This window comes from Malaya genurostris, chromosome 1 (assembly GCF_030247185.1).
Source record: "Malaya genurostris strain Urasoe2022 chromosome 1, Malgen_1.1, whole genome shotgun sequence".
NCBI classification, from domain to species: Eukaryota; Metazoa; Arthropoda; class Insecta; order Diptera; family Culicidae; genus Malaya; species Malaya genurostris.
The window spans coordinates 96,612,123-96,629,949 of NC_080570.1; the positions used below are offsets into that span (position 1 = coordinate 96,612,123).

Genomic DNA, 17,827 nt, shown 5'->3' on the forward strand with positions numbered 1-17,827 from the left:
AATCAACTAATATTCTGGTTGAAATGGGATCGCGGGTGGTTCCGTGCACCATCAAACTACTGATTCAAACTTTTGCTACATTCGGCAATCCAGAAGTAATAGTGTCCGACAATGGAACTCAATTTTCCAGCCACGAATTTCAAGATTTTTGTACAGCTCAAGGAATACGTCATATTCGTATCGCTCCGTACCATCCGCAATCCAGCGGTTTAGCCGAAAGATTCGTGGATACTTTGAAAAGAAGCCTTCGAAAAATGCGCACGGGAGGAGAATCACTCGAAGAAGCACTGTACATCTTCTTGAATGTTTACCGCTCTACTCCAACCAGTGACTTGAACGGCAAAGCTCCCGCTGAATTGATGTTCAGTAGTACCGTATTGTCATTGCTCAAACCGACTGAACGTTCCACTGACTCCACATTCAGAAACAGGAAGAATCAGAACAACTCATTCAACAAAAAGCATGGCGCAGTCAAAAGGGTATTTCAGCACGGAGATACTGTCTACGTAAAGGTACATCGAGCGAATTCATGGCAGTGGCAACCAGCAACCGTGATCGAGAAAATCGGAACCGTGAACTACAATGTCTTCCTGGAGGATCAACATCGCCTGATACGGTTGAGAAGTACATGAAATTTTTGAAATCGAAAAAAAATTGATGCCAAAAGTCTTAGAATTGCATGAAACGTCGAGATTTAGTCATCTAAAAAAAATTGTTTGAAAAATCCGACTTTTTGGGATTTGGGATTTTTTTTTGAAATAACAATAATCTCGACGTTTCATGCAATTTTAAGATTTTTGGCAACAAGAAAAATTTCGGAAATTTCATGTACTCTTCTCTATGGTGCTTTTTCAAGATCGAAAATTTTCAAACCTTAACCACCGGGCAGCACCCCTTACGCATGTCCGATTTATTTCAAATTTTGCATGAGGACATTTTTCGAGGTGCTTAAACTTTTGAGCACTAGAGCTTTACGAAATTAGAGGTGATCCCAAAATATTGGCACCCTTATATATATATATATATATATATATATATATATATATATATATATATATATATATATATATATATATATATATATATATATATATATATATATATATATATATATATATATATATATATATATATATATATATATATATATATATATATATATATATATATATATATATATATATATATATATATATATATATATATATATATATATATATATATATATGAGCGGTAAAATCAACGTGTTTTGTCGGATACGTCACTTATACCATCATATCTCCGGAATCAAAAGTTACAGCCATTTGATCTTTGAACTTGATCAATGCCCCGACAGTAGCTTTAAAACGAGTATAAGTTTGTTAAAATCGGTTCAGCCATCTCTGAGAAAATTGAGCGCGTAAAAATACAACGCTTTTTGTCGGTTACGTCACTTATACAATCATATCTCCGGAACCAAAAGTCACAGCTAAAATTGAGCGCGTTCAAATATCTTCGAAAAGTGCACACACATACACACAGTCAGTATCTGATCTCGTCGAACTGAGTCGAATGGTATATAACAGTATGGGTCTCCGAGGCACCGTTCGAAATTCGGTTTCTCCAGCAACTCTTATACCTTTCTATAGAGAAAGACAAAAAGAAAATTCAAGCTTTTATTTGATTCCAACGAATTCAATAACAAATTGAAGATACTAACTTAATTATTAGATTATTAAAATGTTTCATACAAATTATTGTCAGCATTAATCATATTCATTGGTATTTAAAATGTATGACTAATCTTGATAGCTGTCATTGACATTTCACTTTAACAATACTGAGAGAAACTATTAATCTTATTGGTAATTCACATAACATGTATATGATATTTTCAATGGATCTAATTAGATTTATCTTTCATAAATTTATGTGATTCGCACATAAAAGTTATATGAAAAGGTATATGCAAAAATATATGTTTATTCGGATATCTTCTATGTGCTTTCTAAGTTCAGTGTATGTCAAATGGCTTTCAGACGGACGTAATCTATACCAATCTTTCCCTCGCCTTCGATAAAATTAACCATGACATCACAATAGCAAAACTGGATCGACTTGGTTTTGGTACAAACGTCCTTCGATGGATACAATCATATCTCAGGAATCGTCATCTTGTGGTTAAAATTGACGATTGTGCTTCAGAAGCATTTGTTGCAACATCTGGAATTCCGCAGGGGAGCCATCTCGGCCCTTTGATCTTCTTGCTTTACTTTAACGACGTTAATTTTTCTCTGGAAGGACCGCGCATATCTTTTGCAGATGACCTCAAGATCTACCGTGTTATTCGCACCTTAGAGGATGCGACGTTTCTTCAGCGACAAATGGCAATCTTTTCGGATTGGTGCAAATTGAATCACATGACCCAGCATCACATGAGTTAATCCAGAAAAATGCTCGATCATTACGTTTACGAGAAAAAAAAGTGCCTTTGAAATTCGAATACTTTAACGATTCATGATTGGTAGACCGACGTGCATCAAGGACCTTGGCGTTTTTCTTGACGAGCAGTTAACATTCAAGCAACACACCAACTACATTGTGGCTAAAGCTTCTCGCTGCCTTGGATTCGTGATGAGAATGGCTAAGCATTTTACGGATGTTTACTGCTTGAATTCCCTATACTGTTCACTCGTTCGCTATACTCTGGAATATTGTTCAGCTGTTTGGAATCCTCACTACCTCAATGGCGTTAATAGAATCGAGTCGATTCAACGTAGATTCGTTCGATTCGCTCTTCGCCGTTTACCTTGGATCAATCCTCATCAACTACCGAGCTATGAAAGTCGCGGATTGCTAATCGGTCTAGACACACTGCAAGTAAGACGGGAGCTATCGCGTGCTTTAATGATAGCAGATGTTTTGAATGATAGGATCGACTGCCCCACTTTGCTCCGTGGAGTCAACATCAATGTTCGTCCTCGAGCTCTCCGCAACAACGCTTTTCTTTTACGCCGCACTAACTACGGGATAAACGGTGCGATTATCGCCCGCATACGCATGGCTGCCAGATGGCTGACATTTTCAGCAAAGGTGAGAAGATGAAAACGCTCGGCTAACTTGAATACAGGCGACTTTGTTTGGTCAAATTGGATTTGACAACCGTAACTGAACCAATTTTGGTAGCCTTCTGGTGGCCATGGCTGCCCAGGTAGCCAAAACGCTATGCGGGCGGCTTACAACGGTCATTCAATCGAGTGTCATCTGAGTTCGACTTCAATCTTTCGCGGCATAAAACAAGGACCAAATTCTTACATAGTATTAGAATTAATCATTAGGACCACATCGTGTCTACCTCACAAACTGCATAGGTATGATTTATAAAATTCATAAGATTGGTTGACATATGGGAAACTTGTAGCGAAATATCATAAGTGTTTCTAATGGATTTCAATAGCTTTTTCGCGTCGGCGTACTAAGTCGGTGAAATAGTCGCACTGATTTCAATTTATGTGTTCTACAAGTACTGATAATTCAAATGCTTTGCACCTGATGTTAGCGTGCAAATTATTTTCAGTGCGGAGGATTTTCTACGGGAATTGATTGAGAATCAGAAGTGCCAGGTCTCCAGATCTGTTTGCAAATCTGAAGATTTCTTAAATAGTGATGCAGACATTTGTTGGGTGATTCTCTGGAGATATTAGCAATTCACATTGGCGACCATGGCAGCAATTCTGTCTTAAAACCTGCGATAAAAAGAAACATTTACATAAAATAAATGCTTTGTAAATGAGGATCACCCAACATCAAATGAGAAAAATTAATAAGAAACAAAAGTTTCCGTGCCACGAATGCTCCAGAATGGGCACACGTATCGAGCGTGGTTAGATACAAAAGAACTTGCTTTTGTATAGCTTTCGCAACGTTTACCACGTGCATATAGTAAATTATTTGGATTGGGACAACCAATTTTCAATTTACTATACAAAAAAAACTGGCGCCATCAAAATGCGTGGTTCGAGACGACCGCTAGCGTGCACCTGTGGTGATGATCGGGATGACCACCGTTGTTGGAAAAAAGTCGCATGGTTCGGGACGGCCATGAAATATCAACAGTATGCAGTAACCTTAACAACATAAACAGTTAATGGTTACCATAGTAACGAATTGGTGTAATACTAGAATTTCTACAATTCTTATGTGCAAAGCTTTGTCGGGACGACTAACAAGATACAAAATTACAAGCGAAGTTCGAGACGACCGTATAGTGGCAAATGTGGCGTTGTTCGGGATGACCGCAAAGCGACAAGAGTGGCGTTGTTCGAGACGACCGCCAATAATGAAAATGTGCCATATGATTCGGGACGATCACGTGGTATCAATAATTCACAGTTTCCATAGAAACGCGAAGTTTGTTGTTACCATAACAACGACATAGTCAATCGTTGTTATTTTTTTTCTTCGCAACGAAAAATTATAGTCAGAATGAATGATTTAAAAACATCTGTTTCATTGTGTTGCAGAATTTGCACGGTGACTTCAAACATTTTACGTTTAAATCATGTCAGGATCGGATTGGGTTTCTCCTCGCGAGAGTGATTATGAAAACGACACCGATATGGAGAGCGATATCCTTTCCTCGTCCATCGAATCGTAAGTGTAAATGAATCTATTTATTTTCCTCTCTTCGTTCATTGGTTCATTCTAACTCATAGTGGTTCAGCGGAAGTTTGTGAGTCCGAACAGAGTGAAACTGATGGATCAGAAGACGTCAGAATGCCTGCGACAATCGAGAAGTCGGGACAAACAGAGATTCAGAACAGCAATAGTTCTGTTCCATTGCAAACTAGTTCTACAGAATCGGATGCACGCAATGCTGATGTATCCTATAACATCGATAAAGAAGTCACAAATGAACGACTCAATCGTATGGAAAGAATATTAACCCAGTTAGTGGAAACATTACACCCAAAAAACCAACGGCCTCTGTTAAACAACGATGCTGATAAAAGTTGGAGTTGCGCTCGTAATGCAGCAAACTCAGCCATTTCAACCGAGACAGGTAGTATTCATTGGGAACACATAAAGCCTTTTCCCCCCAACGTACCGGCAAACAAAATGTGGGAAACGTGGAGTCGCTATATCGAAAATTTCGAAATAGCATCCTCACTGAGCAACGCACGAGATCCCGTCCGTCGTACACAACTGTTGTATATCTCCATGGGTGAACAATTACAGAATATTGTACAAGCTGCAAAACTAAGACCCAGTCTCGAGGATCCAAACTGCTATTCGATTCTGGTAGGAAATATAGAAAGTTACTTGCGGTCAATGATCGACACAGCAGCAGAGCACGAAGCTTTTTCCGGGATGCACCAAGAAAAGAATGAAACCGTGGTTTCATTTCATGCACGGTTAATGGGAAAGGTGAGACTGTGCGGCTACAGTGAATCGGATCAAGAGCGATTCGTTCGAGCGCAAATGTTAAAAGGAATGACTAATCGTGATCTCGCTAAGGCGGCAAGAACATATGGACATGACATAAACTTTTTGGTTCAATCTGCTACGCGAGAAGAGGCCTATAAAGCCGAAACTGTAATGCAGGATAGCTTGAATGCTGCAGCGGTGAGTAGAAATGGAAAAAAAATAATCAACTCGAATCGAAAGCGGCAAATAAGTGAAGAAGGTTCGAGGTCACTTATAAAACGCAGTTATAGTAGCGACAATCGAGGCGAAGGAAGAAGGAAACGCTGTTCCAGGTGCAACCGTCATGCTCACAAGAATTCACCTTGCCCCGCAATTAATCGTACATGTAATACATGTGGATTGAGAGGTCATTTTTCCGTGACTTGTCGAAAAAAGCGAGTAGACCAAATTCAGGCCAGGATCGATCAGACTGAGTCTAATGACGAAGAAGATAAAACGCAGGTATGAATATTTAACTATAATAAAATAAAGAATATCAAGTAGTTAGTAACTTGTTTCTCATTTTTTGTTGTTGGCTGCTCTCACCCCAATTCTTGTAGCAAGTAAATAGTCTCTCGATCAATGACGTAATAGTTGATTGCCGTGTAGGTGAAGCTTGCATTATTAAGTTTTTAATCGACTCTGGATCAGATGTAAATGTCATTGGCGGGAACGACTGGATTCAGTTAAAAGAGAAATATGAACTAGGAATTGTAAAATTAGAACCAATTAAAATTACAGAGCATCAAAATTTACGAGCCTACGCCTCATCGCAACCAATGAAAGTTGCTGTCGTATTCAGAGCTAAAATAGAACCAGTTACAGTAGGAAAACCACCAGTGCTTGCCGAATTCGTAGTCATTAATGAGGGAAGTCGTTCACTTCTTGGTAGATCAACTGCAAGTGACATGCGTTTGTTACTAGTTGGAGCTTCCGTGAACAACTGCGAGAAATCATGTCCAAGCGAGTTATTTCCAAAAATGCCAAATGTAAAAGTAAAGTTCAGCATTGATAAATCAATCCCTCCAGTAAGAAATGCGTATTACAATGTTCCGGCAGCTTATCGAGAGGGAGCAAGGAAACGTTTGCAATGCATGGAATCGCAAGGCATAATTGAAAAAGTCAAACATGCACCAGAGTGGATCAGTGGAATGTCAGCTGTTGCAAAAGGAAAGGGGGATTTCCGCTTAGTAGTAAACATGCGCGCCCCAAATAAGGCAATCAAACGAGAATACTTTCGACTTCCACTAATTGATGAGATGAAAGTAAAACTGCATGGAGCTAAATATTTTTCCAAATTGGATTTAACTAGTGCCTTTTATCATCTTGAATTGTCAAAAGAATCTCGAGAACTGACAACATTCATTTCTGAAAGCGGAATGTATCGATTCACCAGGCTCATGTTTGGTGTCAATTGCGCTCCTGAAATCTTCCAAAGAGAAATGACCAGAATTTTGAAGGAAGTGAAAAATATCATAATTTACATCGATGATTTTCTCGTATATGCAGAAAATTTAATCGAACTTCGTAACACCGTTGCGCAAGTATTACAAATACTTAGAGCAAACAATTTGACACTAAATATGGCAAAATGTGAACTGGATAAGACGAGTATCGATTTTTTGGGTCATGTGTTAGATCAAAATGGCTTCCATATTAATGAAAGCAAAATAAGAGACATACAGAAGTTTCGACAACCTGCTACTGCATCTGAATTACGAAGCTTTCTCGGCCTTGCGTCATTCATAAGTCCTTATATTAAGCAATTTTCTGACATTACTAGTCCATTATGGGCTGTCGCTACAACGAATACCTGGAAATGGGGATTGGAGCAAAAGAAAGCGTTCGAGTGCACTAAAGAAAAGATCATCCATTGTACCAACACACTGGGTTATTTTTCAGAAAATGACAAAACTGTGCTATACACAGATGCTTCTCCTGTTGCGCTTGGAGCTGTACTGGTTCAGGAAAATAAATATAAAACACCTCGCATAATCAGTTTTGCATCCAAAGCTTTAACAACAGAAAAAAAATATGCACAAAACCAACGAGAAGCACTGGGCGCTGTGTGGGGTGTTGAACGGTTTTCGTACTTTCTTCTCGGAAGAGATTTTGTGCTACGCACCGATGCAAAAGGAATAACGTTTATCTTGGAACGGCAGCGCGAAGATTCAAAAAGAGCTTTGACCAGAGCAGACGGATGGGCACTAAGATTGAGTCCATATAGCTACACAGTGGAATACGTACGGGGCAGAGATAATATAGCTGATCCATCATCACGGTTATATGATGGTATTGATGGACCATTTGAAGAAGATAATAGCCCCTGGGAAGTAGCAACACTAGAAGCTAACTCTGTAAAATTTCTTACTGAACAAGAACTGAAAGAAGCAACTGCAGGCGATGAGCAGTTACAACAAGTAGCCATTGCACTAGAATCCGGTAAATGGCCAAAACACCTTCGAAGATTTCAATTAGTATCGACTGATCTTTCAATTCATGATGGTATCATCACTAAAAATGGCTGTGCAGTAATACCTCTAAAACTCCGGGAAAAAACGTTAGAGGTATCCCATACAGGGCACCCACTAGCGGCCAAGCTGAAGAGTATATTGCGAGAGCGTGTATGGTGGCCAGGTATGCCAACTGATGCAGAAAAATGGGTATCGTCTTGCGAAGTATGTGCAGCTAACGGCAGACCAGAAAAACCGACTCCGATGAACAGAATTTTGGCCCCGAAAACAGTATGGGAAACTATAGCGCTGGATTTTAACGGACCGTATCAAAGATTCGGGGGGATTTCTGTTTTAGTTATAGTGGACTATCGCTCTCGATATTTAATCGCTCGAGCAGTAAAGTCTACTTGTTTCGAAATCACTAAGTGCATCCTTGAAGAAATTTTTCAAAGAGAAGGGTTTCCAAAAAGCATTAAAACAGATAACGGTCCTCCGTTCAGTGGAGAAGACTATAGAAACTATTGCACAGAGAGAGGAATTAACACCATATATTCAACACCATTGTTTCCTCAACAAAATGGTCTTGTTGAAAACTATATGAAAATTATTAACAAAGCAATGGCTATAGCATCTGCTAATGGAACAAACTTCCAGATAGAACTACAAGACGCGATCAATGCTCACAACGCAGCATCCCATGCAATTACCAAAATTCCACCGGAAGAAGTAATGCTTGGTCGTAAGATCAAGCGTGGTCTTCCTCTTCTTTGTCACACTAGGACTAATCACAATGAAAAATTATTAGACGCATTGGATAAAAAAGCCAAATTACAGGCAAAATATCGCGAAGACACAAAACGCTGCGCAAGGAAGTGTAAAATTCTGCCAGGGGATAACGTAATTATCGAACGAATTACACGCGCTAAAGGAGATTCAAGATTTAGTACAAAACGTTACACGGTGTTAAAAGAAACAAACGGTAATCTGCTCTTAAGCGATAAGGAAGGTCAAATATTAAGACGACACGTTTCCCAGACAAAAAAAGTTGGCTTATGGCGGGGAAAAGAAAAACAAAAACAGAATGTATTGGAAAAACAAATTCGACCGAGTAGAGAACATAAAGTTCCGGATTACTTACGGAATTATGTTTTAGTAATTGAAAAAGAAATGGCTTATCATAAGGTTCAAAAGATGAACGGCTAAAAAAAAGTAAAATAAGGAAAAATACATACGTTTCTGGTGTACGAAAAAAAACATTTTTGTATTCCATTTCTTTTTTTTCTCAGATTGCATATTTCCTTCGTTATTTGTATATACAAATATATTATGATTCCCACTATCAGAATACTACTCGAAGAAACCTAGTAACGAAAAAAAATATATACTAAATAATAAATAAATAAACTAACCTTTATTGAAAAATAAGCAGCAGACGCGAAACTGTTTATTAACCGTTAACATTTTACATTGAATAAACGACAGTTGTCATTAACTGTCATTTTCGGTCGCATTCAGAGATAACGTTGCCAGGTATACCGATTTATCGGTATTTATACAAATATTTGACCTCTATACCGCAATACAGATATGTACTCCCAAAATACCGATAATTCACGGATCGTACAGATAAATACCGATTTTCGTTGATAGCATAAATAGACAGGAGAAAAGGTTGCTACGAGTCCTTTCTGAGATTCTGGTACCGATATGATACAGATAGATTTTTGTGCCGAATACTGATTTTTAGAAAAATGACCTGGCAACGCTGTTCAGAGAATTAGTTTCAGGAAATGTATGTGTATGCCCTGCAAAACTTTCGAACATCACAGTGACGTTAATAAGCAAGGGGGTAAAAACATAATACAAATAAAAAAGGGCAATATTTGAGTCTCACATTATTTGCACATGATTCAATTCCCATTTGCATCAATTTCATTTTTTTTAAATAATAATATTAATGAAAAATTATGACATATTAAGATATGTTAATTTTTTTTCCGGGAGGAGAAGGGAAATGTGGGATATGATATATCAAAGAAGGCGTTGGAATAAACGCGTAGAAGAATCAACAGTGAGTTGCCTCACATTTGGAATCAGACAGTCTTCACGGTAAGTCCAATCATATATTTACTGGTCCCGTATGTTGGGTGATTCTCTGGAGATATTAGCAATTCACAACATTGTTTTTTGCAAACTTTTGAAAATCGAGTTTTTCGCAGACTCAAAATTTACAGACTTTTGAAATAGTCGCGAACTTTTTTGTTTTGCTCGTAAGTCAGTTTTGTGTATCATACTTTATAGAGAAATTGAAGTCTGCATTTTTTCAGATTTACAGACTTTTGCAGCCCTGTCTGAAGATTTTGGAAATTTTTGCCTGGTATCTCTGTTGAGAATGGTCTCAGCAAGAGGTTGAAATTAAAGATGAGATAAGGAGTCATACTGACTGCCATAAATGAAGGAAGTAAAATATTATTTTATCCTCCACTATCAAGAGAAGAAAATATCAGCCACGTTTAAATTTGTAAATCGACGTCAAGGATTTACGGGGGTTGGAATGTGAGTGACGGGTAATTCTATAGTTAGATCTAAAGTCTGCTACTGGGATTTAAATCTAAATTTAAACTAGCTAAGTTAAGCCTCCCACAACAGAGGCACTTGAGCTACCACGCTCGAAATAAAAATTTACTTAGAAAAAATATCAGGGACCCGGGTTTAAAGGGACGAAGTAATATTATAGGAATACATATATTTTGGGCAGGCTATTGACCTCTCGATGAAGTAGAGCAAGTGACATTTTCATTTCAATCGATCATCGAATTTGAGAGGGTAAGTTTGGAATGAAAAGGAAATCTCGGGTAATTTTTCAAAAGGGCGTATAAGCAAGTGACAGTTTCTCTTTAATCACTCTCTTTTTCGATTATTGTGATGTGATTAAAAAGATTTTCTTTGATATCACTATTCTGTTTGAAAGTCGAAAGTTTCGGGTATCATTTCATGCAAAGAGTTGAGTGATAAACGTGGAAACCGCTTGGTAATTAATAGAAGAGAAAGTAAACAAAGAGAAACTGTCACTTGCTTATACGCCCTTTTGAAAAATTAACCGAGAAATGACAAGCCGCGTCCACGACGCATGCACGGAACCGCAAATCAACCTAATTTTAAGTACATTCCACCCAATTTGGGGGTTTCGTTCAATAACCTAATTTTAGGTAAAGTGGCTCTAGGTAGTTTTCGTAAGACACATGCAAAAAAATACTCAAAGATGAGTTATATTTACTCTATAGTTGAGTCATATTGACTCAATTTCAAGTTAATACGGTTTACTTAATTTTAGCTTATTGAACGAAACTCTCGCTGTTGGGTGGTTTTGCTCTTTGTATTTTGACAACAATTGAAGGAGCGAATGAAAGGAAGTACTCAAAATTAAGTAAAAAGAAGTCAAATAATAGGTAGTTTTTATTTTCCGTGTGCGTTGTTCTTCTCTTCCTTGAGCAATATGTTCAGCGTGTAGCGGCCCTTAAGGACTATTCATACATATCCGGTCCGGTTCAAATTCGTCGTCACCGATATTTTTTATTTTCACTGAAGTTGGTATGTCATTGGCTGTGCCGGAACGGAAACGGAACGGAAGGGTTCGGATAAAAAAAGAACACTGACGGCGCACTGAACCCTCACGGAACTGAAATGTGTGAATGGTCCTTTACACGTGACAATATTATTGTCAATCCAAAGTGTTGTCAATACCATCAATCCAATTGATGGGTAACTGAGTACGCATTTTTTGAAAAAATCAAGCGCTTGGAGCTTCAAATATTGCAACTGACCTTTGAAACATTGAGAGAAGAGTTCATTGCACATATTTGACAATTTTCCCTCTGGAGAGAAAGTATTTTCGGATTGATGAACAGTTTTGATTTGTATTGTATTGACAATAATATTGTTCTGTGTAAGGGCCGCTTGTGACTAAAAGAGGGTAGATACATGTCTACACCTCTACACGCTGAGCGTTTGAGTGAAACAAAATATTTACTGACCATATACGTATTAAGTCTGCTTTTAATCTTAGTATTTAAGGATTATTATTGAAATCTACGCGATGGCTTTCTCAATACTTCGCAGAGAACTGACTGTTGAGTCGATGACTGACGTTTTACAAAGAGAGTTTATTCAATTAAGTCGAGTGCTTTTATAGCGACTGAAATCTGGCAACTCATTCGAGGTTTATATCTTTTTACCGTATCATTTAAGCCGACTGAAAGGGTGCTATATACATATTACGAACTACTACAATTCTTGCCTCTTCAGTTAATTAATACAATCCTAAACTTTTAATACATTATGTACATTATATAATGAAACAATTCATTTTATATACAAAATTTGATAATATGAATTCATTGGTAAACAAAATTTTTATCTATTTTCTTAACTTTTAATCTACTCGAACGCCTAATGTTAGGCAATGATTTTTGATCACTGGATAAGCAGTTCTTCTGTTGGCCATGTTCGACCTCAACTGGAACTTGTGATTTCCGAGTTTCGATGGTTTCCTCCGACGAATCAAATCCATCGAAAATGAACGAATCCGAAACGAATCCATAAAAATCTTCATCATTTTGCTTGTTGCGCTGCTTTGCGTTGTGTTGGTTGATATCGTCATCCTCACGTCTTCGCTTGCTCAGACGGACTGGCGGAAAATCGTCAAAAATAACTGACGCTCTCGTCCGATGCTTTCCTTCCGCCAAACGGAGTTGATGCCTGTGAGCTGACACCAAACGACCACCGAGCGAGATCTGGAAAACGTTTGTGGATAACCGCTTTATAAATTTTGCTATTATCCAGCGTTTTATGTCAGTAGGATTAGTATTTTTATAGTAGATTGGATCACCTACTGTCAGTATTGCCAAAGGATCTTGTACTTGTTTGTCAGTACTTGATTTAGTACGGTTTACATCATGCAGTGGTTTGGTTAATTTTCTTTTATAGTCAAATTTAGGGTTAAGCAAGTCAAGGATAGTTTTTGGTTTGAAAATAAAAAGCTTTTCCGAAGGAAAATGACCATTATCATTCAGGCAAGTATTTCTATAGTTAAATAAGAATAAATTAACTCTCTCCTCTGTGTCATAATTTTGAATTTGCGGATCCAAAAGAAATTTCTTAAATACTTCCTTCACTAGGCGCACCATTCTCTCGGCTTGCCCATTACTTTGTGGGTTGTATGGCGGACTTTTTAATACCTTTACTCCTTGATTCTCCAAAAACTTGATGAAAGAATGTGAATTAAAAGGCGGACCCCCATCCGTGACCACCACGTCTGGGAGACCAAATCGAGCGAACACAGCCATAAATTTTGCTATTACTTTCTTACCGTCGGTGCCATACTTCATATGATCCAATTCCAACCACTTAGAATAGCTGTCGATAATTAGTAAAAATACTTTTTGCTGGAAATAAAAGAAATCGGCATGTATGCGACTAAAAGGTCGTGAGGTAGGTATCCAACCCTCGATAGGTGCTTTTTTATGTACTATAGCCATTTGATTACATATCTTGCATGCTCTTACAAAATCTTCGATGTCTCTGTTCAACCCGAACCAATAAACGGATCTACGTGCCAACTGCTTTATCTTTGCTATACCCACATGATTTTGATGTAAAATCTCTAAAACATTACGTTTCAATGCCACCGGAATAATTACCCTGTCTTGAAACAACATACATCCGTCTACTTCCTCCAAATCCAGATAATGAGCGTGCACATCTTTAAATCTCTTATCCAATCTCTCTGGCCATCCTTTTCTAAGAAAAGTTTTAATTTGTTGCAAAAAATCATCCAGCTCAGTTTCTTTTGCTATTCTCCTATAATCAATTGGAATGCTTGACGACATATTCAATCGTTTGATGAATTCTCTCTGTAAATATTTAGGCACTTCCGTGGATAATGGGAATCTAGAGCAAAAGTCTGCGTTTCCCATTCGGGTAGACGGACGATAAACAATATCAAATTCATATATTGATAGCTCCAAGACATATCTCTGCAATCTTGTGGCATACAATGCATTTCTACCTTCTTTGCCAAATATCCCAATTAGCGGTTTGTGATCCGTGTAAACAGTAAATTTTTTCCCGTACAAAAACTTGTGAAATTTCTTCACTGTACTCACCACCGCCAAAGCTTCTAGATGAATTATAGGGTATGATTGTTGTGCTTTGTTCAAAGAAAACGACGTAAACGAAATTGGCTTTTCTATTCCATTTACAACATGTGCAATCACTCCACCTAGTCCATAATTGCAAGCATCTGACACCACTACAATTGGTTTGTCGGGATCGAAATATTCTAATAAATTACTATTTAATAACTTAGTTTTGCAGAAATTAAAAGTGTTTTGACAATTTTCTGACCAGTGGAATCTAGTGTCTTTTTTCAGTAAATTATACAAACAGCTTAGATGTGATGACAAATGGGGAATAAACTTTCCATAAAAATTCAGTAACCCCAAAAACGCCTTAAGTTCGGTAACATTTTGTGGTGACTTTGCATCACGAATTGTTTGAACTTTTTCTGGACAAGGCATCAAACCTTTATCTGTGATAACATGTCCAAGATAAGGCAAAGTATGAACAAAAAACTTGCATTTTTTTAAGTTTACCTTTATATTAGCCTTAGCCAATCTCTCTAAGACTAAATAAAGCTTCCTCTGACAGTCTTCAAAGTCAACACCTGCTATGAGTACATCATCAAGGTAACAGAAAACCATCGGCAAACCTTTCAAAATCTGGTCCATAACTCTTTGAAAAATCGATGCGCTTGAAGATGCTCCTTGTGGTAGCCTATTGTAACAATACAATCCTTTTAAAGTGTTTATTATCATGAATTTTCTAGATCTTTTGGAAAGTCTCAACTGAGTATATGCACCAGCAAGGTCTAAGGAACAAAAAACTTTAGCTCCTGATAACGATGCGAACAAATCTTGAGCCACTGGAAGCGGGTAAGTATTGGGTGTGATTACTTTATTGATAGAGACCCTACAATCAATAACCAAACGAATACCATGATCTTTCTTCATCACCACCACAACAGGTGATGCCCATTCACTCACCTCAACAGGCGTGATTACTCCATCTTTTTCAAGAGAATCAAGGTGTTCTATTACTTTTTGCTTCAATCTCAAAGGGACTTCATAGGCCTTTCTGAAAATTGGTCTGTCTTCCTTCAGGACAAGATCTGCCTCATAACCCACAATTGGGTCTGAAAACGTTTTATTAAAAATATGTTTAAACTTACTCTTCACATCTTCAACCACCGAATCTATTTTCATATCCGAAACCAAAACCTGGTTGATGCTTGCACAGTTAGAAAATGTCTTGCGCCAATCTGGGAAAAAACTATCAAGCCATTTGCGGCCAAAAAGTGGAGAAATTTTGCATGAATTCCTTATATTTTTCAACACGATCAACTCCTGGTCCGAACATCGCTTTCCTGCAACCTCAACCGATACTAAAACGATTCCCAAAACTTCCAACCTGGCTCCATCAACCACAACCAAATTATTCTTGTATGGCAAGAGAGGCAGATAGCCAAATCTTTTTCTGAAAATATGTTCGCCAACCACGCTAACAGCAGAACCACAATCCACTTCCATAGAAAGCTTCGCATCCTCCACCAAAACGTCCACCAAGCATGGTTCGCTAATATTCTTCACTAACTCTATTTTCAAACATTTATCATCAGATTCTGAATCACTACTTTGCATATCATTTTTCAATCTTTTAAAATAATCAGTTCTACTAGCTGTTTGAGCTGCGGGAGGGGTGTCGACAAATTTTACATGCATTTTCTTCTTACGCTTCAATTCAAAGCAATATTTCTTTGTATGGCCCTTCTTGCGACAAAATTGACAAAAAAATGTTCTTCTGCCCGCCGAAAAAGACCTACTACGACTTCTACTAAAACTATTGCTTCTATTGCGAATATTCCTTTCTCTACTCCTAGCACGTCGCCTATTGTTAAACACTTTTCTATCGTCACTATCCAATTTAGCAACAACTGTAAACTTTCCGTCATTTATAATTTTTGTACGCACCCCGGCAACTTCCCTATTCACTATAATTTTTTCAGCTCTAGCCAAAGTGAGATCTTCTTCTTCTAAAAGACGCTGTTGAACATTTTTATCAAATACTCCCATCACTAATTTGTCGCGAATGGCTGTTTCTTTAAATGCTCCAAACTCACAACTTTCAGCTTGCAACTTAACCTTGAGAATAAAATCCTCTGCCTTTTCATCGTCCCCTTGCAACATGGTGTAAAATTTGTATCGTTGGAACATATCCGTATCCGACTTGTCAAATCTTTTTTTTAGAGATTCAATGATGGCGTCAAAAGCCATAGTAGAAAGATCTACACCAGGATGCAAGAGTTTTAGCTCACTATAAGTTTCTTGTCCGCACAACGCAAGGAAGTACGTTTTTTTATCATTTTCTGGAACTTTATTGCAACGAAACACCCATTCGATCTGTTCAATATATTGGGCAAACGAAATAGTACCCGGTACATAAGGCTCAACACTGCCAATCAACGGCATGCTTGAGAAAGCAAAAAAAGCGTAAAAATATATATAAGAAAGATTGAAACGCTCCAAGTAAAAAATATCTAATTGAAACAATACAAAAATATATCTATATGTATGTATATATATACTGCACTTGTAAAAAACAATATATGTATATGTTTAAAATATATTAAAAAATCAACCATAGACAATAAAAAAAACACGTACCTTAAACAAAATTCTGCTCAATCCAGACAAAAAAAAATTTCCTCAAAAAAAATATCTCAGCTCGGGGTAGCAGCGAAAACGGCACCGCAGCAGCAGTAGCAACCAACAAGCAGATTGTCGTGTATCCAAAATCTCGCTCTGGGAACGGTTTTTCCCAGTATCCAAAAAAACAGAATATTTCCAGAGCAATTTGCGCTCAAAATCCTCCAATGCCGGTCACACAGACAAATCCGCAACGCAGCGGCCAAATTTCCGCGCTCTGCCTGGTGACAAAAGAACAAACAATAAGTTCTTTGAATTTGATACAATTGTGAATAAAATACGTTTACAGATATCACAAACAAATTTAGCGATATTATAAAATTCAACAGAACAAAGAAAATCTACCTCTTTGTATTAAAAATTTTAAATAAAAAAAATTGATTTCCAATATAATTTGCCAACTGGTATAATGGAATCCAAAATGGCTTACAAAAGAGGCAAATAAAACCGACGCCACCGACTCACCTGCAAACAAAATGTCCAGCACACCAAGCGTTTTAAACACTATTTTATTACCAGCGCACTACCGGGCAAAATTATACCCCCAGATTTTATATATCTTTTTCACTTACTCACTACCGGGTAAAAACTCCTCCCGGATTTTATAAAAAATTACTTTTTCTCGTCGCCACTGAAATCTACGCGATGGCTTTCTCAATACTTCGCAGAGAACTGACTGTTGAGTCGATGACTGACGTTTTACAAAGAGAGTTTATTCAATTAAGTCGAGTGCTTTTATAGCGACTGAAATCTGGCAACTCATTCGAGGTTTATATCTTTTTACCGTATCATTTAAGCCGACTGAAAGGGTGCTATATACATATTACGAACTACTACAATTATGATATTAAAAAACTGTAGTCACTTCACATTTCACTACCCATTGAAAATGAAAAAAATCGGCACCCGACCAGAACCTGACAAACATATCTTTTTCTGTATCCGAACCCGACCAATACCCGTAGCATTAGGGTCGGGGTTCGGATACAAATATACAAAAAGCGCAGTTTAGACTAGTGGCATATTGAAGATCAGTTAAAAACTAGTTGTTTCGTATCCGTAACTCCGTAACTAGTGTAGATATACGACTAAGTCCAAACTATG

General features: G+C 37.6%; 2 protein-coding genes across 4 annotated transcripts; one reads left to right on the plus strand and one right to left on the minus strand.

Annotated features, from left to right (window-relative positions):
- The first annotated feature begins 23 nt into the window (after nucleotides 1-23).
- Nucleotides 24-632, plus strand: LOC131427061 (uncharacterized protein K02A2.6-like). Its single transcript, XM_058589961.1, has one exon. It carries the CDS (start codon nucleotides 24-26, stop codon nucleotides 630-632), a length of 609 nt encoding a protein of 202 aa, XP_058445944.1.
- An 11,444-nt stretch (nucleotides 633-12,076) lies between these two features.
- LOC131425177 (uncharacterized protein K02A2.6-like) lies at nucleotides 12,077-17,748 on the minus strand. Of its 3 annotated transcripts, none has more exons than XM_058586831.1 (3): nucleotides 17,189-17,748; nucleotides 16,682-16,944; nucleotides 12,077-15,290 (listed from the first exon to the last, which is right to left on the minus strand). In XM_058586831.1, the coding sequence occupies exon 3, from the start codon at nucleotides 15,221-15,223 to the stop codon at nucleotides 12,296-12,298; it is 2,928 nt and encodes a 975-aa protein (XP_058442814.1). In that variant the 5' UTR covers nucleotides 15,224-15,290; nucleotides 16,682-16,944; nucleotides 17,189-17,748; the 3' UTR covers nucleotides 12,077-12,295. The 3 variants fall into 3 exon arrangements, with proteins under 3 accessions (XP_058442814.1, XP_058442815.1, XP_058442813.1); XM_058586832.1 differs by having other exon boundaries at nucleotides 12,077-12,694; nucleotides 15,190-16,944; XM_058586830.1 differs by having other exon boundaries at nucleotides 12,077-16,944.
- Between the last annotated feature and the right edge of the window lie 79 nt (nucleotides 17,749-17,827).

Bases quoted from the DNA above. Each gene is read 5' to 3' on its own strand.
- LOC131425177 (XM_058586830.1), bottom strand. From the start codon at position 16,486: ATGCCGTTGATTGGCAGTGTTGAGCCTTATGTACCGGGTACTATTTCG.
- LOC131427061 (XM_058589961.1), top strand. From the start codon at position 24: ATGGGATCGCGGGTGGTTCCGTGCACCATCAAACTACTGATTCAAACT.